This window comes from Salarias fasciatus, chromosome 15 (genome assembly GCF_902148845.1).
Source record: "Salarias fasciatus chromosome 15, fSalaFa1.1, whole genome shotgun sequence".
In the NCBI taxonomy this organism is placed as follows: Eukaryota; Metazoa; Chordata; class Actinopteri; order Blenniiformes; family Blenniidae; genus Salarias; species Salarias fasciatus.
Genome location: NC_043759.1, coordinates 26,652,243 through 26,678,287, shown reverse-complemented (window position 1 = coordinate 26,678,287; position 26,045 = coordinate 26,652,243). Strand labels below are relative to the sequence as shown.

Sequence of the window (26,045 nt, the reverse complement as noted above, 5' to 3'; positions counted from 1 at the left end):
ATTGTTGTACTGGGCCATCGAAGACACAAAACCTGAACAAGGCACTGTCTTAGCCATCAGTTAATCAATCAATCAATCAATCAATCAATCAATCAATCAATCTTTATTTATAGAGCAATTTTCATATTCATAGAAAAAAAAACCTCAACGTGCTGAACAGTAAAACCAGTCATACCTGATCAGTGTAATGTTACCAGCGTGGCCCACTCAAGAGGAAACCAGGCCATGGCCCCTGAACTAAGATGTGTCTGACATCTGTCAATTGTGAAACGACAGAAAATTCAACCTCTCATTATGGATTTGTAGGACGCTGAACTGTTGGACTTGAAAGAAATTCTGTTAAGTCGCGTTAAGACTAGAAGAGTCTGTAGAAGAGTCTGAAGTGGAGGAACCGCTGCAGTGGGGCAAAGCTCTGGCTTGTTATTGCATGAATGGACAAGTCCTGACGAGTCAACTGATGGCCGCACCGCTCTGGACAAAACATAAAGACACTTTAAATTCCTGATTGAACAGAACCAATGGAGTCAGTTTTACATTCCTCCACCGGGCATTTTCTCTCTGTGTGCACTGCCTTTGCAGCCTCTTCTCCTCCTCACCCCTCCTCTCTCCTCTCTCCTCTCTCTTCTCCTCCTCTCCTCCTCTCTCTGACATGACGTATCGTGGTGTAGTACGCAGCCGCCTGACGGCGCCGTGCGCCACAGCGCGGACGCTCCGCCGCTATAAAGCGCAGCAGAGGCGGCTGTGCGTCGGGGAGTGGTGGATGCAGACCTGCTGGCTGACTGCAGCTGCAGCGCGCACACACACACTCACACTCTCTCTCTCTCTCACACACACACACACACACACACGTCCAGAGCAGAGGGGGTGAGGGAGGTGTCGGAGGAACAATGTAAACCCTGGATGCTGTGAATGGAGCGTCGCCTCCCGCTGCGCGCGCCCACGGTGTTTACAACCGCACGATGCAGACGGGGATGCGGTGAGCCGCGGAGGGTGTGCGCTCTGCCCGGGACCCAGCCTCCGTCAGCCTCCGTCAGCCTCCACACGCCGCGGATGATGTGTTTTTACTGCCTCCCCTTCTCCATCCTCTCTCGGTTAAAGTCGGCCGGATCGCCTGGAAGGACCCCCAGAGCCTGAAGACCCTCAGTGCCCCCCCCAGCCCCCCCTCACAGCAAAAACCCAGCGAGATCCAGGAGAACCAAGATGAAATTCCCGGCTGAGAACCCAAGAAAACCAGGGAACATGAACCCACCACCAGGTTAGACTCTCTGTTTTTCACTCATCTGTGCATCACTGTAACCCCCCACCCCTCCTCCACCCCCAGCCCCCCCTGCAGGGACCACATCAGGTTTAAGTTCTGCCTCCACCTCGTTACATGTGTGCAGTGTTTCAGCCTCCCTCGGCTCTGAGCGCTGTGACGGGAGCTTCAGCAGGCTTGACAATGAAAAATTAATGGAGAGCAGAAATGGGCTTTCCGGAGGGAGAAACGCAGCTTCAGGAGCTGCTGCATGCTGAAGTTTACTACGGAGAGGATGGAGAGGACGCTGCGGCCGCTCGGAGACGCGTGAGCGGCGCGTGAGCGTCACTACCTGAGACATGACTCACTGGGAATTAAAGAAGAAGTAAAAGAGAAACTGAGCCTGAGGCTGTAATCAGCTTTAGACTGATGCAGTGGAGACAAACCGGACATCCAGGTATCCACTGCTGGGTATCCCCCCCTTCACACACACACACACACACACACACACACACATCCTGCATGTGTGTCACGTTCTCCTCCAGCCTTCAGCATCTGCTCGTGCACCCAGGCGTTACGGGCCACTCGTCCTCACAGGTGACAGGTCTGAAATCATCAGCCCCCTGAGCGCCGTCCCTCCAGCTCCTCACACCAATCAATCTGAGCGGCTCGGTGAAATGCGCCAACGCGGCGGCGTTCTGTTCGTTTCACGCTCCGGCGGCGGCGTGAATCTGGCCGTATTCCTCAAGCGCGCCGGGTGTCAGTTAAAGGTGGCACAGCGGTCACGATTCCCCCCAAACCTGCTGTTACATAACACTGCTCAGATGGAGAGGAGAGAGAAACACCCTGGACAGGGGGGGGGGGGGCTCAGCGTCTCTAATCGGCTGACAGTCTGTGGAGACATCATTAATGCAGATGCAGGCTCCGTCCAGCCGTCCAGCCCGTCGTTCTCTCAGACGGCTCTCGGGTGTCGTGGCGAGGCGGACTGCAGACAGAAACCCAACATCAACAGGTCCTCACTGTTCCTGCTGCTGTTTGCTGCTCTGCTCGCGCCGGGTTCACACAAGGAGAATCACTTCTGGCAAAACAACCAAACCTTCCTGCTGCTGCTGTACTGAGTGGAAGATTAACAGGAGAAGTGAGGTTTTGGAGTTTTAAATAAAGTTTGGAGTAAAGCCGAAGCCAGAAGTGGTTTAGTGTCAAAAGAAGCTTCAGTTTATCTCGAAATGAGAAACGTCAAGGATGAAAATACAGAGCAGAAAGGATTTCCTTTTTAATCTCTTCCATTTTACAAAACGAAAAACAGTCTAAATTTACTGTTTTCACACAATCTTCACATTTTCTCCAGACACCAGTTTCACCTAAAGAGATCCAGTGGTTGATCACCATTAAACTGATCGACCATCAACACAGATTCCTTCTTTTCAGCATGGACCAGTCCCGTCTGTAGGATGCGGCAGTGCAGTCATGTTACGGTGCTCCAGGGAGCTGATAGGGGTCAAGGGTCATGCTCAGGGATCCACAGTGGTGACGCGTCAGCAGTGGGATTCAAAACATCGATCCCTACACTGCTTCCCTAACCTCCAGGCCACAAACGATATCTGGGGGTCAAGGAGGAGTTTAAGAGACACAAACCCTCGACCGTCCTGTGGCTCCAGTCGCTCAGCTTCACCGGATCTTTATTTCAGGAGGGAACGAGTTGAATGGTGTTCAGGGAGTGGGCTTAATCACTGGCTTCTGAAGGCTGAGGCAGTGAAATGTAATCAGTTAATACAGGGAAGTGATCAGAAGACGATATGTTTAAAATGAAAGATGGACCATGAACGGTCAGAGGCGACAGAAGGAAGTCCAGATCCAGCAGGACCGGAAAACTAAAGAACTGAGAACCTGAGACAGAAAAACACAACAAAAGACCTTCAGCACTGCAGTCTCTGAACAGTTCCACCTTGGGAACAGTTGTCAGAAAGTTGTTTTCACTGCTGTTGCCATGTAAACAGTCAAAAACCTGCCAAAGTTTTTCACTTGAAATCATGGCTGTGGAATCATCCCAGAGGATTGATTAAGTCAAATCAAATCAAATCAAATCAAATCAAATCAAATCAAATCAAATCAAATCAAACACTTCCCCTCTTCCTCTGGAAACAGTTCCTTTGAACAGGTTTAGACGCTCAGCTCAGAGTTCTGCTGTTCATCCCAGAGTTTAGGCGACAGAATTTGACCAGAAAGAGACGGACGTTCAGCGCTGCTCAGAGTTTTTCACGTTAATCACGAGTGATCACATCTAATCATCTCCGTTCTGAATACTGAGCCTGATCCTCACCAACTTCACTACCTTCACTATTTATCTACTGGATAAATCTGGCAGGATTTGATTATTTCAGTCTGTATTTTAACATTTATGAGCTGAATATTTCAGGTGGGAGGTTAATTTCAATCAAATCACTCAATGTTAGACAACAGATACTTTATAAACTCCTATATTATTTAATCAATGTAAATTTCTCTCATTTCTTTAAAATGTCCGCGAGGAGTTCATTGCAGTTACAGACTTATTACACTGGTGCATTGTGGGTATTAGGATCAGGGTTACGATGAGATGACAACATTCTGAAGCTTCTTGAGAATTTATTTATTCTTCTTTAAATTATCTGGAATCAAACATCATTTTTTACTTCGTTTTGAGATTCCAAAAGTCTTTAATGAAATATTTTCTCGTAAAATTTCAGTGGACGTTTTTAGCTCCAGGTTAATAATCTGGTGCTAATCCAGGCTCATCTGCTGCACAAATGTAACTGACTTTAAAACACATGGACAGAAATAAAGCTCTGGAGCTCTGGATGGAGAAGCAGCTCCTGGAGACGAAGTGTTGCTGCCCCTGCTGTCATTTCAGTGACTTTATGAAGCTGCCGGAAGCTTCAAGATCCAGAAACTGCCTCTGAAACGGGATGAACAGACAAATGTACTGGAAGGCTGGAAAACAGAAGCAGGAAATTACTTCTGCCACTTTTTTTAAATGAATAACAATTCATCAAGTTCCATGCTGATTGAAAGAAGGAAGTGTAACCCCGCCATGGGCCTAATGCAGTATTACACCCAAAGGATACCATTGATTCAAGAATAAATCTTCAATAATTTGTTGATTTTGGAATTTGTGACGTGTTTGAGCAAAACAGAGCTTCATACCACGGGGCTTCTAGATTCTCGACTCTAGATAATCTGGAGCTCTGGATTCTAGAGCTCTGCATTATAGAAACATTTGGACTTTGTGTTTCTGTGAGAGGCTGCTGGGAGCGAGTGTGTCTGCCTGTGTTTGGCTTCACTGCAACGTTTGGTTTCCCTCATTTCCTTTCTGGCGTCCTCGCTACCTGCTGTTTGTGTTTGGGACGATTTCTGCAAATCCATCAGTTCTTGTTTTTGTTTTGTGTTTGTTATTGTTTGGTCAGATGATGGTGGAAAAGTCATTTTAACTTTCCTGGGACTGGATATTCATGGCAGTTGTTCTGGAAATATCATCCACAAGAGGATGATGCATAATTTGTAGGGAAAAAAGATCTATATTTTTACCATTAAAGGTGTATCCCTGCATAGTGGAGGGACCTCTGTGCCTCATTATTTTAGTCGCTTCATCAACTAAAGGTTGCTTCAGTGCAACGTTTTCAGTTAGAATTTTCAGTAATACGCAGCGTTTGCATGTGTCTGAGCCAATTACTTCAGCTTCGCTCTCACGTCTTGTTTGTACAAATCTTAACAGGCTCTATAAAGTGTGTATGAAGGGGATTAAATGTCTGCAGCAGGTAGAAATAAATGTCCTCCTCCTGTCAGCTCGTGTCATTAATACTTTAAGGGTTTCTTTTTGTGTCTCCCTCCCTCTGACTCTTCATGTGTGGATATATTAGGGGACGCTGTGAAACTGAGCAGATGATTGCGCTGGTTGATCCTCCAGAAGTGAAGGTGTGGGGGAGGGACGTTGACGATGTCAAGCAGAAATCGCAGCGTCCCGCTCATTTGTGTCTCCTTCCAGTGGCAGTCCAGACCAACCTGCTCCCCCCGAAGAAGGTGCAGGCCGGCATGCTGCAGTCCAGCCTGGTGCAGGCCAGCGTGGCCACCATGCAGAACCCCATGGGCTGCTCGGTGCCGCGCCTGTCCGTCAGCCCGCGGCCCGCCAGCGTGGTGGCCAGCATCGAGGCGGTGGCCGACGGCTCGGCCACCTTCACCATGATGAAGCTGAAGACGGTGCTGGCGGTGTTCGTGGTGGTGGTGGCCTACCTGGTGGCGGGGGGCCTGGTGTTCCGGGCGCTGGAGCAGCCCTTCGAGGACAACCAGAAGATCGCCATCACGGCGGAGAAGGCGGCCTTCCTGCAGAAGCACCCATGCGTCTCGCAGGACGAGCTGGAGGCCATCATCAAGGTAAGAGCAGCCGCCGGTCGATACTCCAGGCTTCCCTCAGCCGGCCCCGCCGTCCCCGGCGGGGCCTCAGGTCTACTGAAACCCAAGCTCGCCATCGATCTGACGCCATTCAAGCTCCACACACACTCTGCCTGCCCTGCAACCAGATACAAACCACACCGACTTGTCTCCAACATACGAACATGCTGATGTCTCCATCCTTGAACCTCCTTGAACATTTTATCGGGGAACAACAGGACTGAGATGTGTCTGTAACGCTCCAGGATCTGGAAGTAGTTTGTTGATGAGACAAAGAAGAAATGATCGACTGAGTGGAAATTCTCCCTTTTTCATCCTGTTTCACACTGACTCACAGGAAAAGCAGTGTTAGTCTCTATATTAGAGGAGTTACGGTGTCAATAATTACTGGAATTATCAATATTTGAAAAGGACAGAAAATATTTCATTATTAAACTCAGAAGTTAAATCAACTTCAATGCCTCACATGCAACATCTACCAGTGTTGAATTTTACATGCTGTTGTTTGTTTTCTCTTGTAAAACTTTAATTTCTTCCAAACAATGATTTCCTCTTAAAGTGATAAAGTTTTGTTTTATTCATGATCAGCATTAAATAAATATCACAGATGAATTAAAAGACTATATCCTGTACCTGAAAAGCCTGGCTGACCATTTTAATATTGAAAACAAAAGGTACAGGGAAGTGTTGATAAGTGACCATTTATCTGTTTTCTTTGATATTTAACATAAAGCAGGGAGGTTGTGTTTGTTAGACCAACAGTCTCATTAAGATCAATCCCAGCATGCTCTTCGTGCAGCTGCATCGACACAGAGCATGAGTGGAAACAGGAAGGTTTGGTGAAGCCACACGGCTTCCCAGCAGCCTCAGGCACGCTCACACAATCGCTGCCCTCAACAGAAGCCTGACGGCGTGGGTTTGTCAGGCTTCAGGTGCCGCCTGCAGCAGCTGTTTACAGAGCAGACAATAGTAATCTGGATGCTGTAATCCCGAATGCAGCGTGATGAGAGGCAGTTTGAACTCCAGAGCAGACAGGCCCGGACCTCTGGAGGAGGCGGCGGTGGCTCGGCCCCGCTGGAGACGTTAGCCTGTCTGTCAGAGGAAGCGTGTGCTGAATTATGATGTGGCGCACGGTGATTTCAGACAGGAAATCATAAACACACTCCATTATCACACCAATCTGGAGGTGTATGGAGGCAATCCATGAAAAGAAAACATTATCACAATGCAATCTGAACGCCTCAATACCTCTGAATTCCCTTCATGGCATTTTAACCCAGATGAACAAATAAAGCTTTAGGAATCTGATAAACACATTCAGGTACTGTTTGTTTGTTTTTGTCAACCATCATAAAGCGGCTTCAACAGTCAGTAGTACAATATGATGTTTTTTCCCCGTATAAACAAGAACAGCTTCATAAGATGTAGAGAATATGTTTGAGGTGAAGCGTAGAATTAAAAATGTTTGTGTAGTTTGTCTTCGCTGCAGAGGATCAGGTGTGTTGTCTGTTCAGCGTCCAGCCGGGAGACTAAATTAGACTGTACACTGCTTTATTAATCCCACAGAGGAGTGACTCCAGGCCCAATCGTAAAATGATTGCTTGCAGCAATGAGGGAATAAAGCAGGCTTCATGCCTCTCATCAGAAAATCTGTTTGTTTGGTTTGTTTTTAGCTGAGAAAAGGTTAAATTAGCATTTAGAGAGGAGTACTTTCATTCTCATGGATAGCCTTCATTTGAGACCTAACTTTACTGAATAACCAGGTCTTAAACTTTCCATCAGCATACGGGAAAAGCACAAAGTCCACTGCTCTGAATGCGCTTTTATTAGTTTTATTTTTTGGTTGTGAACTGTTTTCCTCAGTTTTTAATTTCCGTTTGTCTCACTGTTCCCTCATGTTCAACAGCTGTTAGAGAAACCAGGCGACCACAGACTCCAGCTTTGTAGCTTCACCCGTACGCAAACCATCAGCTCAGTGCTGAAACACACCGCTGAGTGTTTCCTGGAGTCAGCAGTAGGGTGGAGGATGGAGGGGACCGCTCTGTGTGGAGTTTCCACAGTTCCTCCCACCGGCCAATCACATGCTCGATTGGTGAATTGTTGACTTGTTGCTGTAATTGTTTGAATTCGTTCCAGCTGAATGTGACCCTCTCTTCCATGAAATGGGTTTAAAAGATACCAGGATGAATGTTTCTGTTGCTGCTTTCTTACTGTTGTCGTGTATTTATGGATTTGTGTTGTACTTCTACCTGATCAGAGCGAGGTGCTGATGTGGAATTCCTCTGGGTTTTGCGTGTCAGTAGGATGGATGATGGACTGCAATGAGAGGGTTTGGTGTAAACTGTGTGTTCAGGTAAAATAATTTCAACTTTCAGCACAAGGTTTTCATCGGAGTTTGAGCGAGTCTTGTTTATCCAATCCTCCCTCTGTGCCTGAGAGTGTGTGGCATTGTTTGAGTTGTAGGTGCCAAACCGCTCACAGTCCATTTGGGAAAACGTGGTGGGAGCAACATTTGGACAAACCACCAGCGGGCAGACCTTGATGATTAATGCCCGAGCGCTGAAAGTCTGATCTCATAAACAGACCTTATTGGCCTGGTGCTGTAACACGCTTTGCTTTTGCTAGCAGCAGTGATTTTCACAGCCAAGCGCTCGCGGCCACGAGCCTCAGCAGCGAAGTAACAGCTTGTTGTTTGGGCTGGACACTAATTGACCTCAGCAGAGGAGAAACCCTGGACGGTAATGGACGGTGTATAACGCAGAGCATGGGTGTGCTGCAACCCAATCCTCCAGCCTCCGCAGTGGATCGCTGCCAGCTCCGATTCAGCGCTCGACACGTTCGGCAGCACACGAGGGAAACAGAAACCCGGGGCTGCATCGCACAACACCCCCACCTCCTGAAATCACGTCTCTGATCTCGGCTAATTCTGAAGTGGCTTTTGTTTGGGCTGAGCTGGGAGGAGAAAACAGCAAACAACCAAGAGAGACGGTCGCTATCTGATCGATTCCTCCTTGTAGAAACGAGCAGATGCAGAAAGAGCTGCAGCCTGCGGGGAGGCAGGCTGTGTGCAGCTGCTCGGCTCCATTAACCTGGAGTGATGGCGCCATCAGCCCACGTCACGTGTTTCCAAACGACGCTCGGACGGGTAGATGTGTGCTCACTTTCAGCCAATCGCTCACGTCCAGTCTCCAGGTCCTGAAAGCTTCTGTCTCAGCATCCATTATTCATCCCAGTGAGGCTGTTGGCAAAGGTAGAAACGGCCCCAAAAGCCGGCGCATGTGGCTCAGATGGACTGGATGTGAAGTGTGCATGGTGCGTGGTCCACCCACTCAGTAACAGACGGGACCGCGTTCTGGGCTTCCTGGAACGGCTGGAGTCCAAACCTCGTCTGGGTTCTGCTGCAGAGCTACTGAGATGAAACACGAGGACGGTGCTGTGGGTGAAGGAACGCTGTACGAGCAGCACAGCGGGTGAATTTACATGGAAAAGCAAAATGAGTCCATCTTCCAGAATCTTCCACTCCCAACAGAAACTTTTCTTAGACCGTCTCTGTCCGTCTGTCCATGATCCACGTCTGAATCTTCTGAGCTGTGACTGTTTTTAATGTCAGTCTGTGAATTATCAGCAACACTGTACAAATCTACAGCAAGGACTTCACTTTCAATTCATGTGAATTTATATAATAACAATAATAACTCCATTCCTGTGCATGAAGCCCAGCTCACAGTGCTTCACATTTTAAAAAGAAGAAAAAAAAACTTGAAAATTACATAATTTTAGGATTAAGAAAAGAATCTTTAATCTAGTACAATGTTAAAATCAAATAAAAAGAACAGAAATAAAAACATGAGATGGAATATAAAAGGTGAATCCAAATCAAATATTAAGAATATGACAAGGACACTTTGAGGGAATGCTAATTCCAACAATAAGGTTCAAACTGCTGATTTTCTTGGGCCATTTACAACCTGAAGGTACAAAGAAACGCAGTGGAGGCCAGGAACGGGAACTGATGAGGTTTTTATGATTCCCATTTGATTTCAATTCTGATGATCTGCTGATTTATCAATTCTCATTTGGAGGAATGCACAATTAGACATTTATTAAAGCAGCGAGTCAAGCGGTGCTAACATGACAGTTAGTTCATTATTTAGTTAGTTAATTAGTTATTTTGTTCATTCGTCAGTTCGTTCGTTCCCTGCAGTAGTAACAGCACAGGACTTGCTCACATTGTCGTTACTGATCCTGGACTTTGGCCCCGTTTTCACAACAACATTTAAAGTGTCAGTTTCTGAAATGTTTTGCATTTCCACAGAAATGACAGAAACACTGAGAAAGATGTAGTGAGCTTGCCGGGCCATGAGAGGGCGCTGCTGGTTGTTTCTGTAATGAAACACAAGACATGACAGTAATACTCCATAAACATTAACAACGGGAGAACACAGCCGTTCATATGGACACACTGTCTGCTGTAAAACTACCAAATACCAGGAGTGTGGACGGAGAGTCACAAGCGTCTGGAGGAAATCCTTCTTGTCGTCCGTCTACTGAGCATGTGCAGAACTGTTCACATCGGTCATGCTGTTAATGTGCAGTAGCAGGATTTCCATCGTCTCCGTGGGACTGAGTCCGAGTGTTTTCAGGAAGTGTCATTTTCGTCTGTTTCAAAAAGTTATCGTGTAAACAGACACCCAAAACACAGCAGGCGTTTAGTTTGGTCTCTGCGTAAACAGACTGTGAAACCAGTGATCGTGTGACTGTGATGGAGAGAGCAGACCGCTGCACCACAGGAACACAGAAGAGCCGTTTTCTGTAGTTTCAGAGGAGATCCTAAACAGGGCGGTGCTGATGGGACTCGGGGCCTTGGTGATGAGAGACCGGGGGCTCTGGGACACGGAATGGATTCAGGACGTTTTGGTATCTAAAGATGAATGAATGGACGGATTTTAGTGTGAAGTTTGAACCTTTCCCCGACTGCTTCATATTCAAACCTACATTTTCTTTAATCAACCAGATGAGAGCCGCTCTTCTCGATGTCTGGCTTCCTATTGATTTCCTGTTACGCCGTGTTATCAGAGAGGATCGTGAGCTGTGAATAATTCAGTCCCTCATCACTCTCTTCTCAGTGACCTTGAGAATGTTCCCGTCTGCCGGCGTGCCGTCCGTCCTCCGCCCACTGCGCACAGGTGGAGCCAACAGGTGGGAGGCTCGCTCCGAGCAGATTCTGGGATATTTTGGTGGAAGTTCTGCTGAGAATTGACGTAACAGAACCACGTCTGTCGCGACCCTCCTGGTGCAAAGCCAGAAAGAAAAGACCTGGCGACTCTGTCAGAGGTGAAAGATGCAAAGCAGCATGAACGAATTAGCTCTTGTGATAAATGCTTCTGGAGCAGTCGCCGTGTTTGAGGATAAATCAATGCGGACATCAAAGTTTAATGAGATTCTCTCACGGACACTGAAGTGAAGCAGTCCCTGCAGATTTATAGATCAGCATGTTACAGCTTGTGCGCAGCTGCATCGTCGTCAGGGAAAATCTTGAATTTTTCAAACGTCCTGCAGCGATCCGCAGGCGGCGGGACGCCATCTGTTGAGACATCTGCAGCGCCGGACTTCAGCCGCACCTTTTCATAGAAAAAACAAGAAGTAAAGAGGTGTTTATGGATCCATGATGCTGCTTCACTCTGTCACAGATACAGTATGAAGCTCAGTGTGGAGGTTTTATCCAGGCTGAACAGGAAGAGGACCAGCAGTCCCGGGGAACCGCAGTAACAGGGACAGAGACCTGCAGATCTGGTGGCGTCCACACATCAGAATCCATCAGTCACAACGCGTTTCAAGTTCATTCAATCTTCGTCTCAGCTGATTTTTTAACATTAGACAAACCAAGCATGAACGAGAAAACTGCAACAGAATACCGATGTTATCGTATTTTTCAGGTTACAAGATTTTATACTTAAAATCCTTTAATTTTCCCAAAAATCGACAACGTGCCTTCAAGGCCATACGCAGGAGCCTGGCGGTGTGGTAGTGCATTCGTTTGGACGCAAACTGCTGAAAATCCAAAAAGAAGAAGAAGAAAGACCCCACAATGGTGTCTGTTAATGTCACTTAATGAACCTTATCATTTATTTCCAAACTTATTATTGTAGCATCTTTGCTGTAGGTGTTGTTTCCAGGAAGTTGTGTTCTGTGAGTTCCTACGTTTTCAAGTTACCTGAATGCACCGCTGTGGCGTGAGTGGCTGGGAGGGAGCAGGGGGCGGGACCAGGAAGTTAGTGTGGAGAAGTGGAGAGAGAGCAGCCTGTCAGTAGTTTTTTCTTCAGGTTAGACTGTTTTGCTGTCGTGTTGCCGTGGCTACGGCCACAGTCGGTTCTGAGGCTTAATAAACAACATTAAGATGTTCAACTCATCTTCCTTTAAACCGGACTGCTGGACGTTACATTATTACCCCGGTGCAGCTTAAGGCCAAAATCCAAAATCATCAGCCATCAATTAGAAAACTGAAGAATCGTGATTATTTACAGTCTGTGAAATCGGAGCCCTCAGACTGTCTGCATCATTGTCTGAGTCAGTTTCTCCTAAACTTCTTGATTTGAAGCTCCGGGATGCAGAGCGGCTGTAGTTCCCTCTCTGTTGATTAGGTGGCAGCAGCGAGCCACTACTTGTTCATGCAGTGTGTTTTAGTGAGTCGTCCAGCATCTGCTGTGTTTCCTGTTCAGTGAGTGAACTCAGAGATGGACTATCTGACTCAGGGCTGAGCTGGATGGAGTCTTTCGACTCACTTATGTACAAGCAATGAGACTTCAGGTCAGGATTTACAAAGTTCTGTTGGAGGCAGCTCCACGCCATGATGCTGCCGCTGCCATGCTTCGCCTAAATAAAACACCTCATGACAGACAAACAGAGCATCCAGTCAGTCTCATCAGAGTAAAAGCTTTAATTTAGGATTCTTTAACATTTTCAGTAAGCTGCAGGTCAGATGAAGCTTTTGCCAATCGTGACTTTGTCTTTAAAGAGACTTTAAGGAGTCGTTTTCTTTCTGGTATTTACTGAGTCTCAGTCCATTTCTTCACACTGTAAGATTTTAATTACCTAACATCATTCTGTGGAAATCCCAACTCCTCACCTTCATGAGGTCATTATTGACTTTTCCTTTCAATGTAAAACATCACTAAGCAGTAAGAATCCAAGACAGGGCATCGATTTCATTTTTACTGCACAAACTGGTGGTGAAGGGTTGAAAATTTAGGTACAATCAATAAATGCAGTGAGATAAGTTGCCAGAGTGAGTTAAATCGAGGTACAGCTCACTTTCATGTAGCGGCGGGTTTTTAGATGACTTCAGGGAGCTCTGACTCAGACAGACACTCCATTACCTCCTGCCAGGCGGCTCCAGCTCCAGGCGCTGGTCACCTTTAGAACGCCGCCCGGCCTCTGGAGCAGACCGGAGGCGCCTGGCGGAGCATCTCAGGCTGCGCTCAGCTTCATGAGGGATTTAAAGGTCACTAATATAATCTGCGCTCTGCTCATCGACAGCTTCAGAGGCAATCCACAAAGACAAGGGAAGAGAAAACAAGATACAGAGGGAAGTGCTCAAACTCTTCAGGCGAGCAGCTGGAAGCTCTGAGTTCAGTTTCTCTGCTGTTCGCAGTGACCGAAGCAGTTTGTGAGTCACGGTTGAGGAAGTTATGACTTTTCTACAAAGTCTCCTGGGTGATATAACAGGATGAAACTCAGTTTGAAACTGAGACCTGATGTGTTCAAACCTCTGGTTTTCCTGTTGGAGGAGCAGAGGAGTCGCTCCAGCCCGGCTCTCGCTGCCCTTTCCCCGCTTCGCCCAGGATCCCAAATTAGTTTTTAAAACACATAGAATTTTTCTTTATATACAGAGAGATCTTTGTAACATTCTTGGCTTTGGACCATGATGCATTCTGCTGACTGCAAACCAAACACTGAACTGAACTGAGTTTAATCTCACTGTGAGGCGGAAGATCAACCAGCTGTGGGATCTTAAGCAATGTTTTAGCTCTAATAATGCACAGATTCCTCCACGTCATTGATCAGTTTAATATTCTTCATTTTGAAACCGTATTTTCAGACTTGTGACAGAATGAATGTGATCGTGGTCAAACATGAATAAGCCATCCTGATTTCACCCTCATGTCTACTGTTTCAGTTCATTGTGGCTGAACAGTTTCCTACATCATGTTAAATTGATTTAATTTATCCAGCAGCTCAGAGTGTGATCATACATCCTGCATGCAGTGAATCAACTACATAACTTCAGAACATCGATGGCGGAGAAAAGCTGTGATGACGGAGTTAAAGTTAACTGGTTCATCCAGCACAGAAGGCGCCGAGTACTGTTTGTCTTCTACATAAATAGAGTTTGCTGTCGGAGCACTTTAAAGCTGCGATGGCCTTGAAACTCTCCTGGATGAATCATCAACACGTAACACGCACAAGTGTGTCAGAAAATATCCAGCTGTCTGCTCACATGGACAGAAGTCCTTCGCTAGTGGATCATTTACCTGTGTTACAGAACTCAGGATGGGCCTGAAGCTTTTCCTGCACTGATGTTGTCTGAAATAAATCTGGCTTCACAACAGCTGTTATTTCATGACAGAAATAATGAACCAAACTTTCCTCAGAATTATCCCTCTTCTGTTTTTAACACATAAATGTGGAGACATGATTCAGCTACTAGTGGCGACCCTCATCTGAAACCATCCACATGCAGCAGAGTCGCTTCACCGGGGCTGAAGTTTCTCTTCTGTTGAGTCTGGTTCTGGCTGGACAGGGACTGCCAGAAGTGCCCTTGTGCATTTGCCCTTCAGCCGGCCGCACCGCTGTCCGCCTCACGGCGAGCGCGGCTCATTACGCTGAGACTCCATCTGCCAGGACGGCGCTGAGCGCCACACCTGACGGCAGCGCCGCCGCCACACTCCTCCACCACGCCCCGGCAGTCTGGGTCTTATGTAACCGCCTGACGGATCCAACAAGGAGGTTTTCAACCGTGGTGGGGGCTGAGAGAGGAATTCTTCCCGTCTAAATCCACACGCCGAACGGTTCCATTCCATTCAGGATGAAGAATTGACAGATTAAGCATCTGCATTGCTGGATGTAAAGCACCTGTGTGGGCGATAGATCTGAGAGGCCGAGAGGAAAAGACAGACTGAGGCTGCTCAGCATCAGTCGGAGGCTGGAGCAAGGAAAGCTTATCTGAATAGCAGCCATCGTACAGAAGGAAACTCTACAAAGGCAAAGAAATATAAAATCACATTAAAATCATCGAAAGAAAAAACATTAAGAAAATAAAAGCGAATTTATAAAGCACAACTCAAGTAAAACAGGAGAATAAATAGTTAAGAATTTAGAAATGAAACTAATAAAGCACAGAGAATAGAGAAAAGCCAGACTGATTAAAAGAATTGAGGATCTTCGGTGAACTTTAAATGACCGGGTGACCTCTGGCTCCCCCGGGCCGGGGGTTCGATGCTTCCTGGTTCTGATACATGGACTGATTTTGGATCGTAGGGTACAAAAAAGAAAAAAAACAAAAATTCCTCTTGATTGTGGCCTGGAGAGACGTCCTCCTCCAGGAGACACATGTTGTCTCATCTTGAAGGTAGAGATCAGTCCGCCTCCAGCAGACGGCGGCTGGACTCCAGTCTGTGCGTGGGAGCTGCAGAGGAGGACGGACTGCTGGACGGAGTCTTCCTGCAAAACGGTAGTGAAGAACAGGAAAATTACTGACACTCCTGTCAGAAAGACGCTTGGATTTTTCCATCACAGATGGTTTTGACTGAGGGCTGTGATGAGCTTCAGGCATCGAGAAAATGCAACATCATATCAGCCATAATACTAACTCAAACAGTATTTTACTATAACAGTATGAAAATGTTAAAAACCTTATCATCAGCAAACAATTTGAGATTTAATATGTAGATTTTATGTTTAGAATAAAGGGTTTTGATCTCAGTACTGACCCCTGAGGGACTCCACAAATGATGACAGTCACCCGATTTCACAAACTAGTCTTTCATCTTTACAAAAAAAAAGCTATTCACATGTTTTTTTAAATGTTTTAAAAAAAACTGAATCTGCTGAAAGCGTCATAAAAGCTGCAAACACCTGAATTCTCTAATGGTTTCCTCCTCGTGACTGAGAGTGAGTCACTGTGATCAAACTGCTCTTCATTCTCTGACAACCAGGACTGGAAATGGATTTCTGCTCAGATTTTTAAGGAGCGACGGCAGGACAAAGGCCTCATCTTCATCATCTTCATCATCATCATCATTGATCAGTCCGTCAGTCTTCTCTTGGTGTGACTTTGATTAAGGTCCTGCATCACAGTGATTAATAACACGCTCAGTGAAGCTGAGGGAACGTCTCTCACAGACTTTTTCCCACAAAAAAACACAAAATCAACCTGTGTGTTTGAATGAGCTGGAACACACACGCTGATCCATATCCATGGGTCCATAGTGTGTGTTATTCTACACATCTACACAACCTGCCTGAAGTGCTGCTCCTTCAGCAGCTTCTGACTGACTCTTCACTGAATTATGTGACTTTTATTTGTTTCACTTTGTTTTTACATCCAGACCATGAGGCCAGCCATGAAAAAGTAAAATGTTTCCATATCTGGGAACTACTTTTTAAGTTATTTTTTGTCATACTGTATTTTTATGGACTTTGGGTTAACCGTTCTCTGCGATATATATGATTATGTATTTGTCAGGAGCCATAAATCAATAGAAATATACATTTAAATATTAAAGATGTTAATGTTACATTCATTTGTTTTATTTAAGTTTCATGGGTGGACCAGCTTGAACAGATGTGCACGTGTGCGTGCGCTCTCTGGTTTCTCTTCATTATGTGCTTCAGAATCCAGTAGGGTGTGATCCAGTAGGCAGAAGGCTGCTGCTGAGCTGCTAACCTTTAGAGAAACCCCTGTGAAGCTAACAGTTTGAAGTGGGAATCATCCGGCCGGACGGCGCCTGAAGCTGTCTCTGTCTCTGTCTCTGTCTCTGTCTCTGTCTGTCTCTGTCTCTGTCTGTTGCTCCTGGCAGCACTCCGTGGAAGCTGTGAACGCCGGCGTGAACCCAGTGGGAGACACCTCCTACAACTCCAGCCACTGGGACCTGGGCAGCGCCTTCTTCTTCGCTGGAACCGTCATCACCACCATCGGTACGACTCCGGTCGGCCTGCAGCTGCTGCCAGACGAGTCTTCAAACACCCCAGAAACACAGAATCCAGTCCGCAGACAGGGACAGCTGACTTCACTTTATTTACATTCACAAACACAATGAAATAGGAAGCCTCAGGTTCTGTTTCTGTCTATTTAACTCTTCAAATTAAGAAATTCAACTCGGAAACGCACATTCGCTTTATGTCGAGTCTCACTTTACACACTTCAGTGGACAGTTTTGTTTTCAACGTGTTCAATAGAAACTGGAAGCAATTCCAGAATTCAGAGTAGAAACTGGACCCTTTTCAAATCATCTGAAACTTTTGGTTCCAGTCAGTATCAATGAATAGGATCAATCTAAATCGTGCTGAAAACAAACTAAAGATAATTTTATATAATACTTTGTTTTCAGCCTGATATCTTTGCAGGATCCATCTGAAGGAAATAAGAAGTTCTGTAAAAAAAGAAATCAACATATTTTTTAATTAATTAATTAATTTTAGTTTGAAGTTTTCCATATGTAGAACTGTCTTCCTCTAAAAAGATAAAGATGTATCAATTCATTGGTGAAACTATGACTAAATAAAAAAGTCCCATCAAACCTGATTTTTTTTTTTAATCTAAAGCAGGGTTTCAGGTTTCTCAAATTATTTCCTCTTTTTTTGAAATCTAAATTAAAGTTCAAAACTTAAATAGTTTAAACAAAACTCTGATTAAAGATTAAACCGGCTATCTGACGTTTTTTTTTTTTTTTTCTTTTTTCATTTATTCAGAGAAATAAAGGGAAACTTTGTTTGGATATAGATTCAAGCAGATGAAACAGAACACTGCAGTAAAGTGAAGTTGAAGTTTTTTGGGATCCTGGAATGAGCTGGGTGTTTCTGAACGCCCCCCCCCCCCCCCCCCCCCCCCCCCCCCCCCCCCCCCCCAGGCTACGGGAACATCGCTCCGAGCACCGAGGGGGGGAAGATCTTCTGCATCCTCTACGCCATCTTCGGCATCCCGCTGTTTGGGTTCCTGCTGGCCGGCGTCGGAGACCAGCTTGGCACCATCTTCGTCAAGAGCATCGCCAAGGTGGAGAAGATGTTCCGGGTGAGTCCTGCTGGAGGCCGTCAGCTCTTCATCATGTCTAAATACATTTGACAGGTTTCTTTTGGTCCAAATCACCAAATGTTACGTGATGAAATGTGACGGATGTCTGACGGCCGGAGATATTTCTGTCGGCGCGGCCGCTGCTGAGGGCTTCGTACCCAGACTGAGAAACATGGAGGCCTTTGCTGAGCTTCAGGGTTCAGTTCTCCGTTCGGTGTGATCCTGCAGATCCAGATCTCCCCTCCTCCTCCGGTCAGGACAGCAGCTGGGCTCATTCTGAGAGCAGAGTCCAGTCAATACCTTCATATCACACGTTCGGACACAGTCTTTGGTCTGATATGGGATAATCAATAAAGGCTGACAAATGATGAACCACCAGCAGTTCCCCCCGAGCCGCAAGAGACCTGCAGCGCCCACTAGCAGCCCCGCATGCAACTACACTGTTTTCAGTATTTCTGCTGTTTCTTTGTAAATGGAAATCATTTTAAAACATTTAAATCAAAAAAATTTCCTAAACGAAAAGTTGAAATGTGGTGTAAATGAAGCCTTAATGACCGACTGCACAGATCCTGCTTTTCTCTGGAAATAAATACAATGCAGTGTTGTTTCCCTGGGAAACGTCTGGAAAATGAAAAGAAAGTAATTAACTCAGCAGAGTTAGACTAATATCTTGTCCAGATAAATGACTCAAATGCAAATCGAAGGCTGCCTTGTTTTTAATGCGATAATGAAAAGATTTTCACGGCGCTGATCGTCCTCTGGGGGGAACTCGGGCAGAGCGTTTCTTCTTTATGCAGAGATGCATAAAACAGGCTGTAATGGGCCTTGGTCAGCGGCCATGAAGTGCTGGAGGGCTGCCGCGATAATCGGACCTCAGGGAAGCCTGGTGGCTCCGGCTCCGCTGGACGTGGGGAGGGTTCACGTCAGGCTGTCGTTACTGCAGATCAGGAGGAGGAAGTCACTCTGCTGTCAGTTTTAAAGGCTTTGAGCTTCCAGGCCGTGGCAGCAAACCCTGGTTATTCAGTGGTGAAGACAGAACTGTGGAGTACAGTGGACGGTTCAAACGGGCTGGTTCGCTCCGAGTTCTTCATTTTATAGACATCATGTTTCAGGTTGGTTTCTGTTTGACCTCTAACCTTTCCTGAAGGGAAGAATCTGGGACCAGTCTTTATCATAAGGTCAAGTGGCACATACAGAAGACTCATTCCAAGTTGAATTGATTTGGATTTTCCTTCAATGATCTGGCAGCTGGAAGCCTCCCGGCCGTGTGAGAACTCAACGGAAACAATGTCTGGTTTGTTGTGAACTTAAATTCCACAAACAAGAGAACAAAACCGAAACAATCTGTTGGGGTTACAGGCCAGAAACTAAAGTAATCCTCCAGCATGTTGGAGGATGAACGGCCGACTCCGGCGTCACTCTGGAGCCACTCCAAGGTGACCGAGGTGGAAATAATCACAGCTCCTGCTGAGTTCATGAAAAACCTGCGACTGAGTCACAGGGAGCAGAACACAATCAGACCCCTGCTGGACGATGTGGCTCTCACCGTGTGTGTGTGTGTGTGTGTGTGTGTGTGTGTGTGTGTGTGTGTGTGTGTGTGTGTGTGTGTGTGTGTGTGTGTGTGTGTGTGTGCGTCTTTCTCCGGCAGAACAAACACAACCAGATCAGCCAGACTAAAATCCGCGTGGCCTCCACCCTCCTCTTCATCCTGGCCGGGTGCATCCTGTTCGTCACCATCCCAGCGGTGATCTTCAAATACATCGAGGGCTGGACGGCCCTGGAGTCCACATACTTCGTCGTCATCACTCTCACGACCGTCGGCATCGGCGACTACGTGGCAGGTGAGCGTTTATCGCGAAGGCTCCACATTTAGGAATAAAACTGCAGCTTCTCTCGACCTCTGAGTGGTTCAGCCTCCGATAGAAGACGTGTTGGACTGACTGGAGAAGCTGAAGAAGCTGAATAGAGTTACTAATAGTTTTCACCTTCTTTGTTTTAATCACGTCATCGCTTAAATGGCGCCTGAGAGGAAATGGATATAAAGGAAAAAAGAAAAGAAGCCCACTCCCGTCTGCTGACCAAAAACTGTTTTTATCACCTGAGAAATGTTGTCAAAGTCAGACCTGAAACTGATCAGTCCTGCTTCGAGTTCATCTGGCACTGATTATTGTAATTCTCTTTCTACTTGTTTCAACATGATTGCTGTTCACAAAACTGAGCAAACTGAACAAAACTCTACAAGAAGTGAAGTCTGTTTACTTCTGGTTGACATAAATACATCACTTTCCCTCCCTTCCAATCACAACGCTTCACAACTCCCACATTTCAGAACGACTGAATCAGTAATGATTAATTACCCATGTAAACACAAAGGAGAATACTCTGTTTCTGATTAATGTCATTCAGAAGAATTAATCCGTATCAAAAAACACATTATGTAACGAGGCCATTGTGTTGTTTTCAGATGGGTTTGTGTGATAAATAAAGCCCGGCTGGCCACACTGTGATTATAATTTGATGAGAAACCCAATCCTGTACTTAACGCTGGGCGCCAGGACGCGTTGGCAGCATCTTCACTCTAATGATGGACGACTGTGACAACAAGAGAGACGCAGTTTCTCCTCAAACATTCACACAGGACAAAAAATAATGTGGCGAGAAAACACCAGTCCCTTCAGTCCAGATTCACTGAATGACTTGTTTTTATTGTTTGTGGATCAGGGGGAAACCGGAGGATCGAGTACCGGAAGTGGTACCGGCCGCTGGTCTGGTTCTGGATCTTAGGCGGTCTGGCCTACTTCGCTGCGGTGCTGAACATGATTGGCGACTGGCTGAGGGTGCTGTCCAAAAAGACAAAGGAAGAGGTACGCTCCGCACGCTGGTCCTCACTCCGAGGAAGCACAGGGTTCGATTCCTGATAGAAACCGATGTTCTACTCATCCTGATGAATCCCTGCTCTGACGGAGCAGGGATTCATCACAGGAAATCACCAGGACTTAGAGCACATCTTTATGATATGACAACTTCACTTTTTCAAGACAACCAAAAAATTCTAGTCAGTTGATGATTGAAAGCAGAATGGAAATGACCTGTAATCAATCTGTTCATCTCAATGAAGACGTTCTGCATGTAGTGGATAATGTACGGAAGATATGACTATTTAACCTGTATTTTACCAGGTGAGTTAGCTGAAAACTGGTTAAAACCAACCTGCAATTTTGAAACAAACATGGAATAAACCAAATGAGTCCTGGAAGTGGCTCAGCAGAGCCTTCAGTGGGACGATATGCAGACCACGCGTTCACTCCTCCATCCCTGGACCACTTTTATTACACACTGAGCAGGAACAGTCCACAGTTCTGGACCCGGCAGCCATGTCACCGTCACTCGCCCTGATCAGACTGACTGAAATCCACATGGTGCCCGTATTCCTTCCTTCAATCAGTTCATTTCTGAGGAGGAAATGTTCACTTACTGCCCGATAAGCAGGAAAAAGAGATCATTACTGCTATTTAATTCTGCAAAAGTCATTCATGCATTCATGTTCTTTCACTTCAGCGACTTTAATTCCCTCCGAGCTTGTTTGAATGAACATGATTCCCTCCCCATCAGTGGCCTGGCTCCTTACAGGTTTCACTGGAGGACTCCACATCGCCACAGCCTTAAATCTGTTCTAATAACTCCCTCTGGGCCACCTCACGTGATTGGACTGGGCCCTTCTAGATGTCCCAACACTGAAAACCAACTCTGACCATTTCCGTCAGTCATTCCCGTCAGGAGCCCGCGACTTTAGAACAACCAGCAGAATCAGTCCCATCTGTTAAAGTATCTTTAAGACTCACAGAAAGGTACACCTGTTTCAGATTGTTTTCTTCTGTGTCGGTGGTCATAATGTTCTGGCTGACCGCAGTGTCCTTCCCTCCCTCTCGTCTCTTGGTGAAGGTGGGAGAGATCAAGGCCCACGCCGCAGAGTGGAAGGCCAACGTCCGGGCAGAGTTTCGGGAGACCCGCCGGCGCATGAGCGTGGAGGTGCACGACAAGCTGCAGCGAGCCGCCACCATCCGGAGCATGGAGCGGCGGCAGCTGGGCCTGGACCAGCGCGCCGTGTCCCTGGACATGCTGTCCCCGGAGCGCCGCGCCATCTTCAACAGCCTGGACACCAACCACTACAAGACGTCCTCGCAGGAGAGCATCGACACCAAGCTCAACAACCTGCGGCTGCGCGGCGCCGAGCAGGGCGACCGGCGGTCCGAGCACCAGACCACGTCCGAGGACAACATCTTCAACCGCCTGGGCTCCGTCACCAAGCTGGCCAAGCGCAACAGGAACCGGGACCTGAAGAAGAACATCCCGGACGAGGCCCGCCGGCCCCACAGCGAGGCCTACGGCTCCTGCGTGCCCGCCTTCGACTGCAGCACGCCGGCCGCCGAGGAAGGGAAGCGGAAAGACGAAGCCGACGACGACAACGAAGACAAGGAGTGCAACACCAGCTTGTCTGATTTCCCGCTGTTCGTGGAAGCCTGCAAGCCCGAGAACGGGTTCATTCTGGAGCAGACCAAAGAAAACAAGGAGACACTCGATACGAACGCAGTGCACATTGAGATGGGCCCGTAGAAAACCCGAGAACTCCTCCGACCGGAGGCGGAAACACCACCGCTAGTGCCTTAGAGATCCCTTACTCCTCTGTGTGCTTAAGCAGGGACACTCAGTGTCCCGTTGTGCTAGATACTGTAATGTTCACATATTCACTGTGCCCTATGGATCTGACACGTTGTGTTATTAAAATGCAAGACCTGGTAGGTTTCCTGCTACTGTGCTATGCCAAATGATAGTCATTACAGTTCAAGTTGTCAGCGGACAGCAGCTGACTTCTGCAGCGACGGCCGTCGTTTCCTTCAGTTTTGATGGTACTCACCTCAGATGGCCTAATCGAGACTAAATCTTTGAGATTCTGGCTGAATGAGAAAAATATGAATATCAATGAAAAAAAGCTACACAGTATCCATTTCCCTAATTCATTGCTGTCACATGCAAAGTGTTTGTCTCAAACATTTATTTTCCCATTGGGGTTATAACCCTAACCCTGACCCTCTAACCCTTACCCTAAATCATAATCCAAATAATATTTCTAATTCTTGAGTTTATTGTTTGCAATTTCATGAATAACCTTATTGCCTTTTGCCCAAAACTGAAGGTTGAACAGATTGAAACAGACAGAAAAACTGGTTTTTGGCCAGTTGATGTTTGATTTTCATTTTTTAAAAGTGTCTGGCCAGTCACACATCAGGTCATGCAGCAGAAATGCAAACGGACACCTGGAAACAGGCTCAAGCTTTAATTTCAGTGACTCACAGCAGCAACAGCAGGGGGTTCTCCATCATTATTCCTGCACTGTGAATAAAGCAGCATGCAGGCATAATATGAGCCTAATAAACTATGATTAAATTAGATTAGTTTAGAATTAATGCGGTCTGAAACTGGAGAATGACATATTTTCCTCCCAGAATATCAGCCGTCACCACAGATTCCACCGACTGAACTGAGTATCAACGCCACTGACAGAAATGACGGCCGAAGCTGCTTTTATTCTCAGATTTAGTTGAAGCATATCTGGGTTTGTTCTTGAACATAAACAGGAAGGCTGTTCGTCACATCCAAGCTGTCAGAAGAGGTAAAGTCGGCTCCGTGAGAAATCAGGACGTCGACGAGAGCAGACAGTGTGGACACAGGTCCGTCTCTAAGCTGAGGTAAAGTGCAGCCATCATGAATTGGAAGGAGGAGTGAGAAGCGATTGGATGTGACATGACCCAACTTCCTGTTTCACGGACGGGAAGTTTCTCAAGCGAGGTCTGATGGGCACACACGGACCTCCAACCTGGTGCTGCGACTCCATATGTGGCTCAACGTCAGTACGAGCATCCTGCGTAGGAATAATTCACTAAAAACAAACAAAACAAACAAAAAAACAGCTGCTGTTAAAGAGTAGATTAGTGGCACATGAGAAGTCTGATTGTATCGTCACACTTTCATAATGTGTTTGTTGTCACGCTGTTTTTACACGTTGCCTATCGAGTCGAAGAAATGTGCATTTAATGTCCTTTCAGAACACGCCACATGCTGTCTGTGCATGCCCCCCGTCCTTCACCCCCCACTGTGGTGTCCAAAAAAAGTGAAAGAAAAAAAAAACATGCTACCTACATCATGACCTCTTGAACTCTATCTCAGGGCTTGTTGTCCTCTCGTTTGTCGTCGACATTTCGTCTGGAAAGTGCTGCGTTCCCAGTGGCTGCATCTGAGAGACCGAAGGACAACTGACTGGAAGTTAAGCCATAACGCGATGCGGGAGAACACCGACAGATTGTGAGAAGGGGGCGAGTTGAGATTGTCAAGCGCACTGCTATCACTTTGAACGTGCATGTTTTCTTTTTTGAGTTCGCATTACCCATGAAACCCCAACGTGAGATCCAGGAGCCCAGATCTGTCCGTCCGCAGCCCGGAGACGTTGAGCTGGAGCTGGACGGGGACGAGCGACGTCCCCACGACGTCCAGTGTCTCCAGAAGCCTTAAAACCCCTTCAGACTCACCCCAGACGACACGCTGACGGGAGATAAGCTCTTCAGAACCAAAAAATGTGAAAAAAAAACACCATCCGTAAAACTAAGTCGTGACTTATCAAAGTTCTATGCAGTTTGAGTTTCTGTTTCAGTTTTTTCTGCAGTCGCCATCTAGTGTCCACTGCTGGTACTGCATCTCAAAAGAATTGGCTGGAGGCTTTCGGCCAGGCGGCCCATTGCTTCAACGTCTCGTCTCCACAAAGGAGGTCATCCTCGCTGTGTAGCACTGAAGAACACATTTACATGTTAACCGTACACTGACTGTCCGATGGATGTTATGGCCACCATCACATGGTTTTCCACCTCCACTCATCTTATTGTAGCCACTCTGTGTATGCAAAACACCACTTCTTACTGTTCTCGTCACTACGTGAATCTCTAGGATAGTGTGAATGCAGCAAAAAAGCAAGGACTACGTGTTTTAAAAACGCTTCCGAGAACTACGAACAGCTTAAAAACATTAAAAGAAAAACAAGACATGGAACAAAAAAGGCATGCTACGCTGCAAATACTATATTATGATGTACATGGTGTTGATTGTATACAAAACCACATGCTTCAGAGGACGACTCGTCCTCGACCTGCCTGTGTCCAGAAGCGCACAGGCAGCACGCGCTCTGTACTTGAACGTTGCTCACAGTATTCGTCGTGCAACCATTACGTTCAATGTAGTGATTGCCGTATTTTTTTTCCTCCTTTTTTTTGGAAAATAAAGATCACTGAAAGAAGTGCTATTTCTGAGTGTGCAGATGTGCTTTCTCAAGGTCCTGCTGGTTGGTTTTGTGTTTCGAGCACCTTTTATCCCGAGCTGGGACGAGGACGGATCGGATTCACGGTCGTCCAATCTGACCTCTCCGTCCTGGATTTAGCCATTCTGTCCTGTCTTTACTCCAAAAAAAACTCCACGGATGCAAGATGGTATCACCTTCACACACACACACACACACACACACACACACACACACACAAAAGGTAATATTGTGGTGCTTATCAGAAAAATATAAGTCATGACTTACAGCTATCAGGAGTAATTTGGTTTTCAGCGGTTTGTCCAAATGAGGTAAATATGTAAATTTTAAGAGATAGCACGACTCAATAAATCACAGTTTCATTGGAGGAACTCAAAAATTATCAAGAGATTCTACAGAGAAGCATTCCATCCAGTGTCAGTGCTGAATAGGGCTGGCTACTGAAGTCACCACTTTTATAGGTACCGACCAAATTCCATCGGTACTACTGAGTACCGATACACATAAAATCAGGTAGTACCATATTTTGATACCTGAACACATCCTCGTGACTTTGAGGGAATGGAACAGTCGGGAATTCTCCATGCCAGACCTGAATGCAGCATTGTAGGCACACGATAGTGTGGCCATACGTCCGGATTTCGGCCGGACAGTCCGGATTTCAAACGCCTTGTCCGGCGTCCGGCGCAGCCTCAAGCCAGACGCTCATTCAACCCTCATTCAACACTGCATAT

General features: G+C 46.5%; 1 protein-coding gene across 1 annotated transcript; it reads left to right on the top strand.

Annotated features, from left to right (window-relative positions):
• Positions 1-1,185: 1,185 nt before the first annotated feature.
• Positions 1,186-22,562, top strand: kcnk10a (potassium channel, subfamily K, member 10a). The gene is made up of 7 exons (XM_030109956.1): positions 1,186-1,255; positions 5,256-5,641; positions 16,738-16,855; positions 17,788-17,948; positions 19,597-19,789; positions 20,670-20,812; positions 21,891-22,562. Exons 1-7 carry the CDS (start codon positions 1,201-1,203, stop codon positions 22,560-22,562), a joined length of 1,728 nt encoding a protein of 575 aa, XP_029965816.1. The 5' UTR covers positions 1,186-1,200.
• The last annotated feature ends 3,483 nt before the right edge of the window (positions 22,563-26,045 follow it).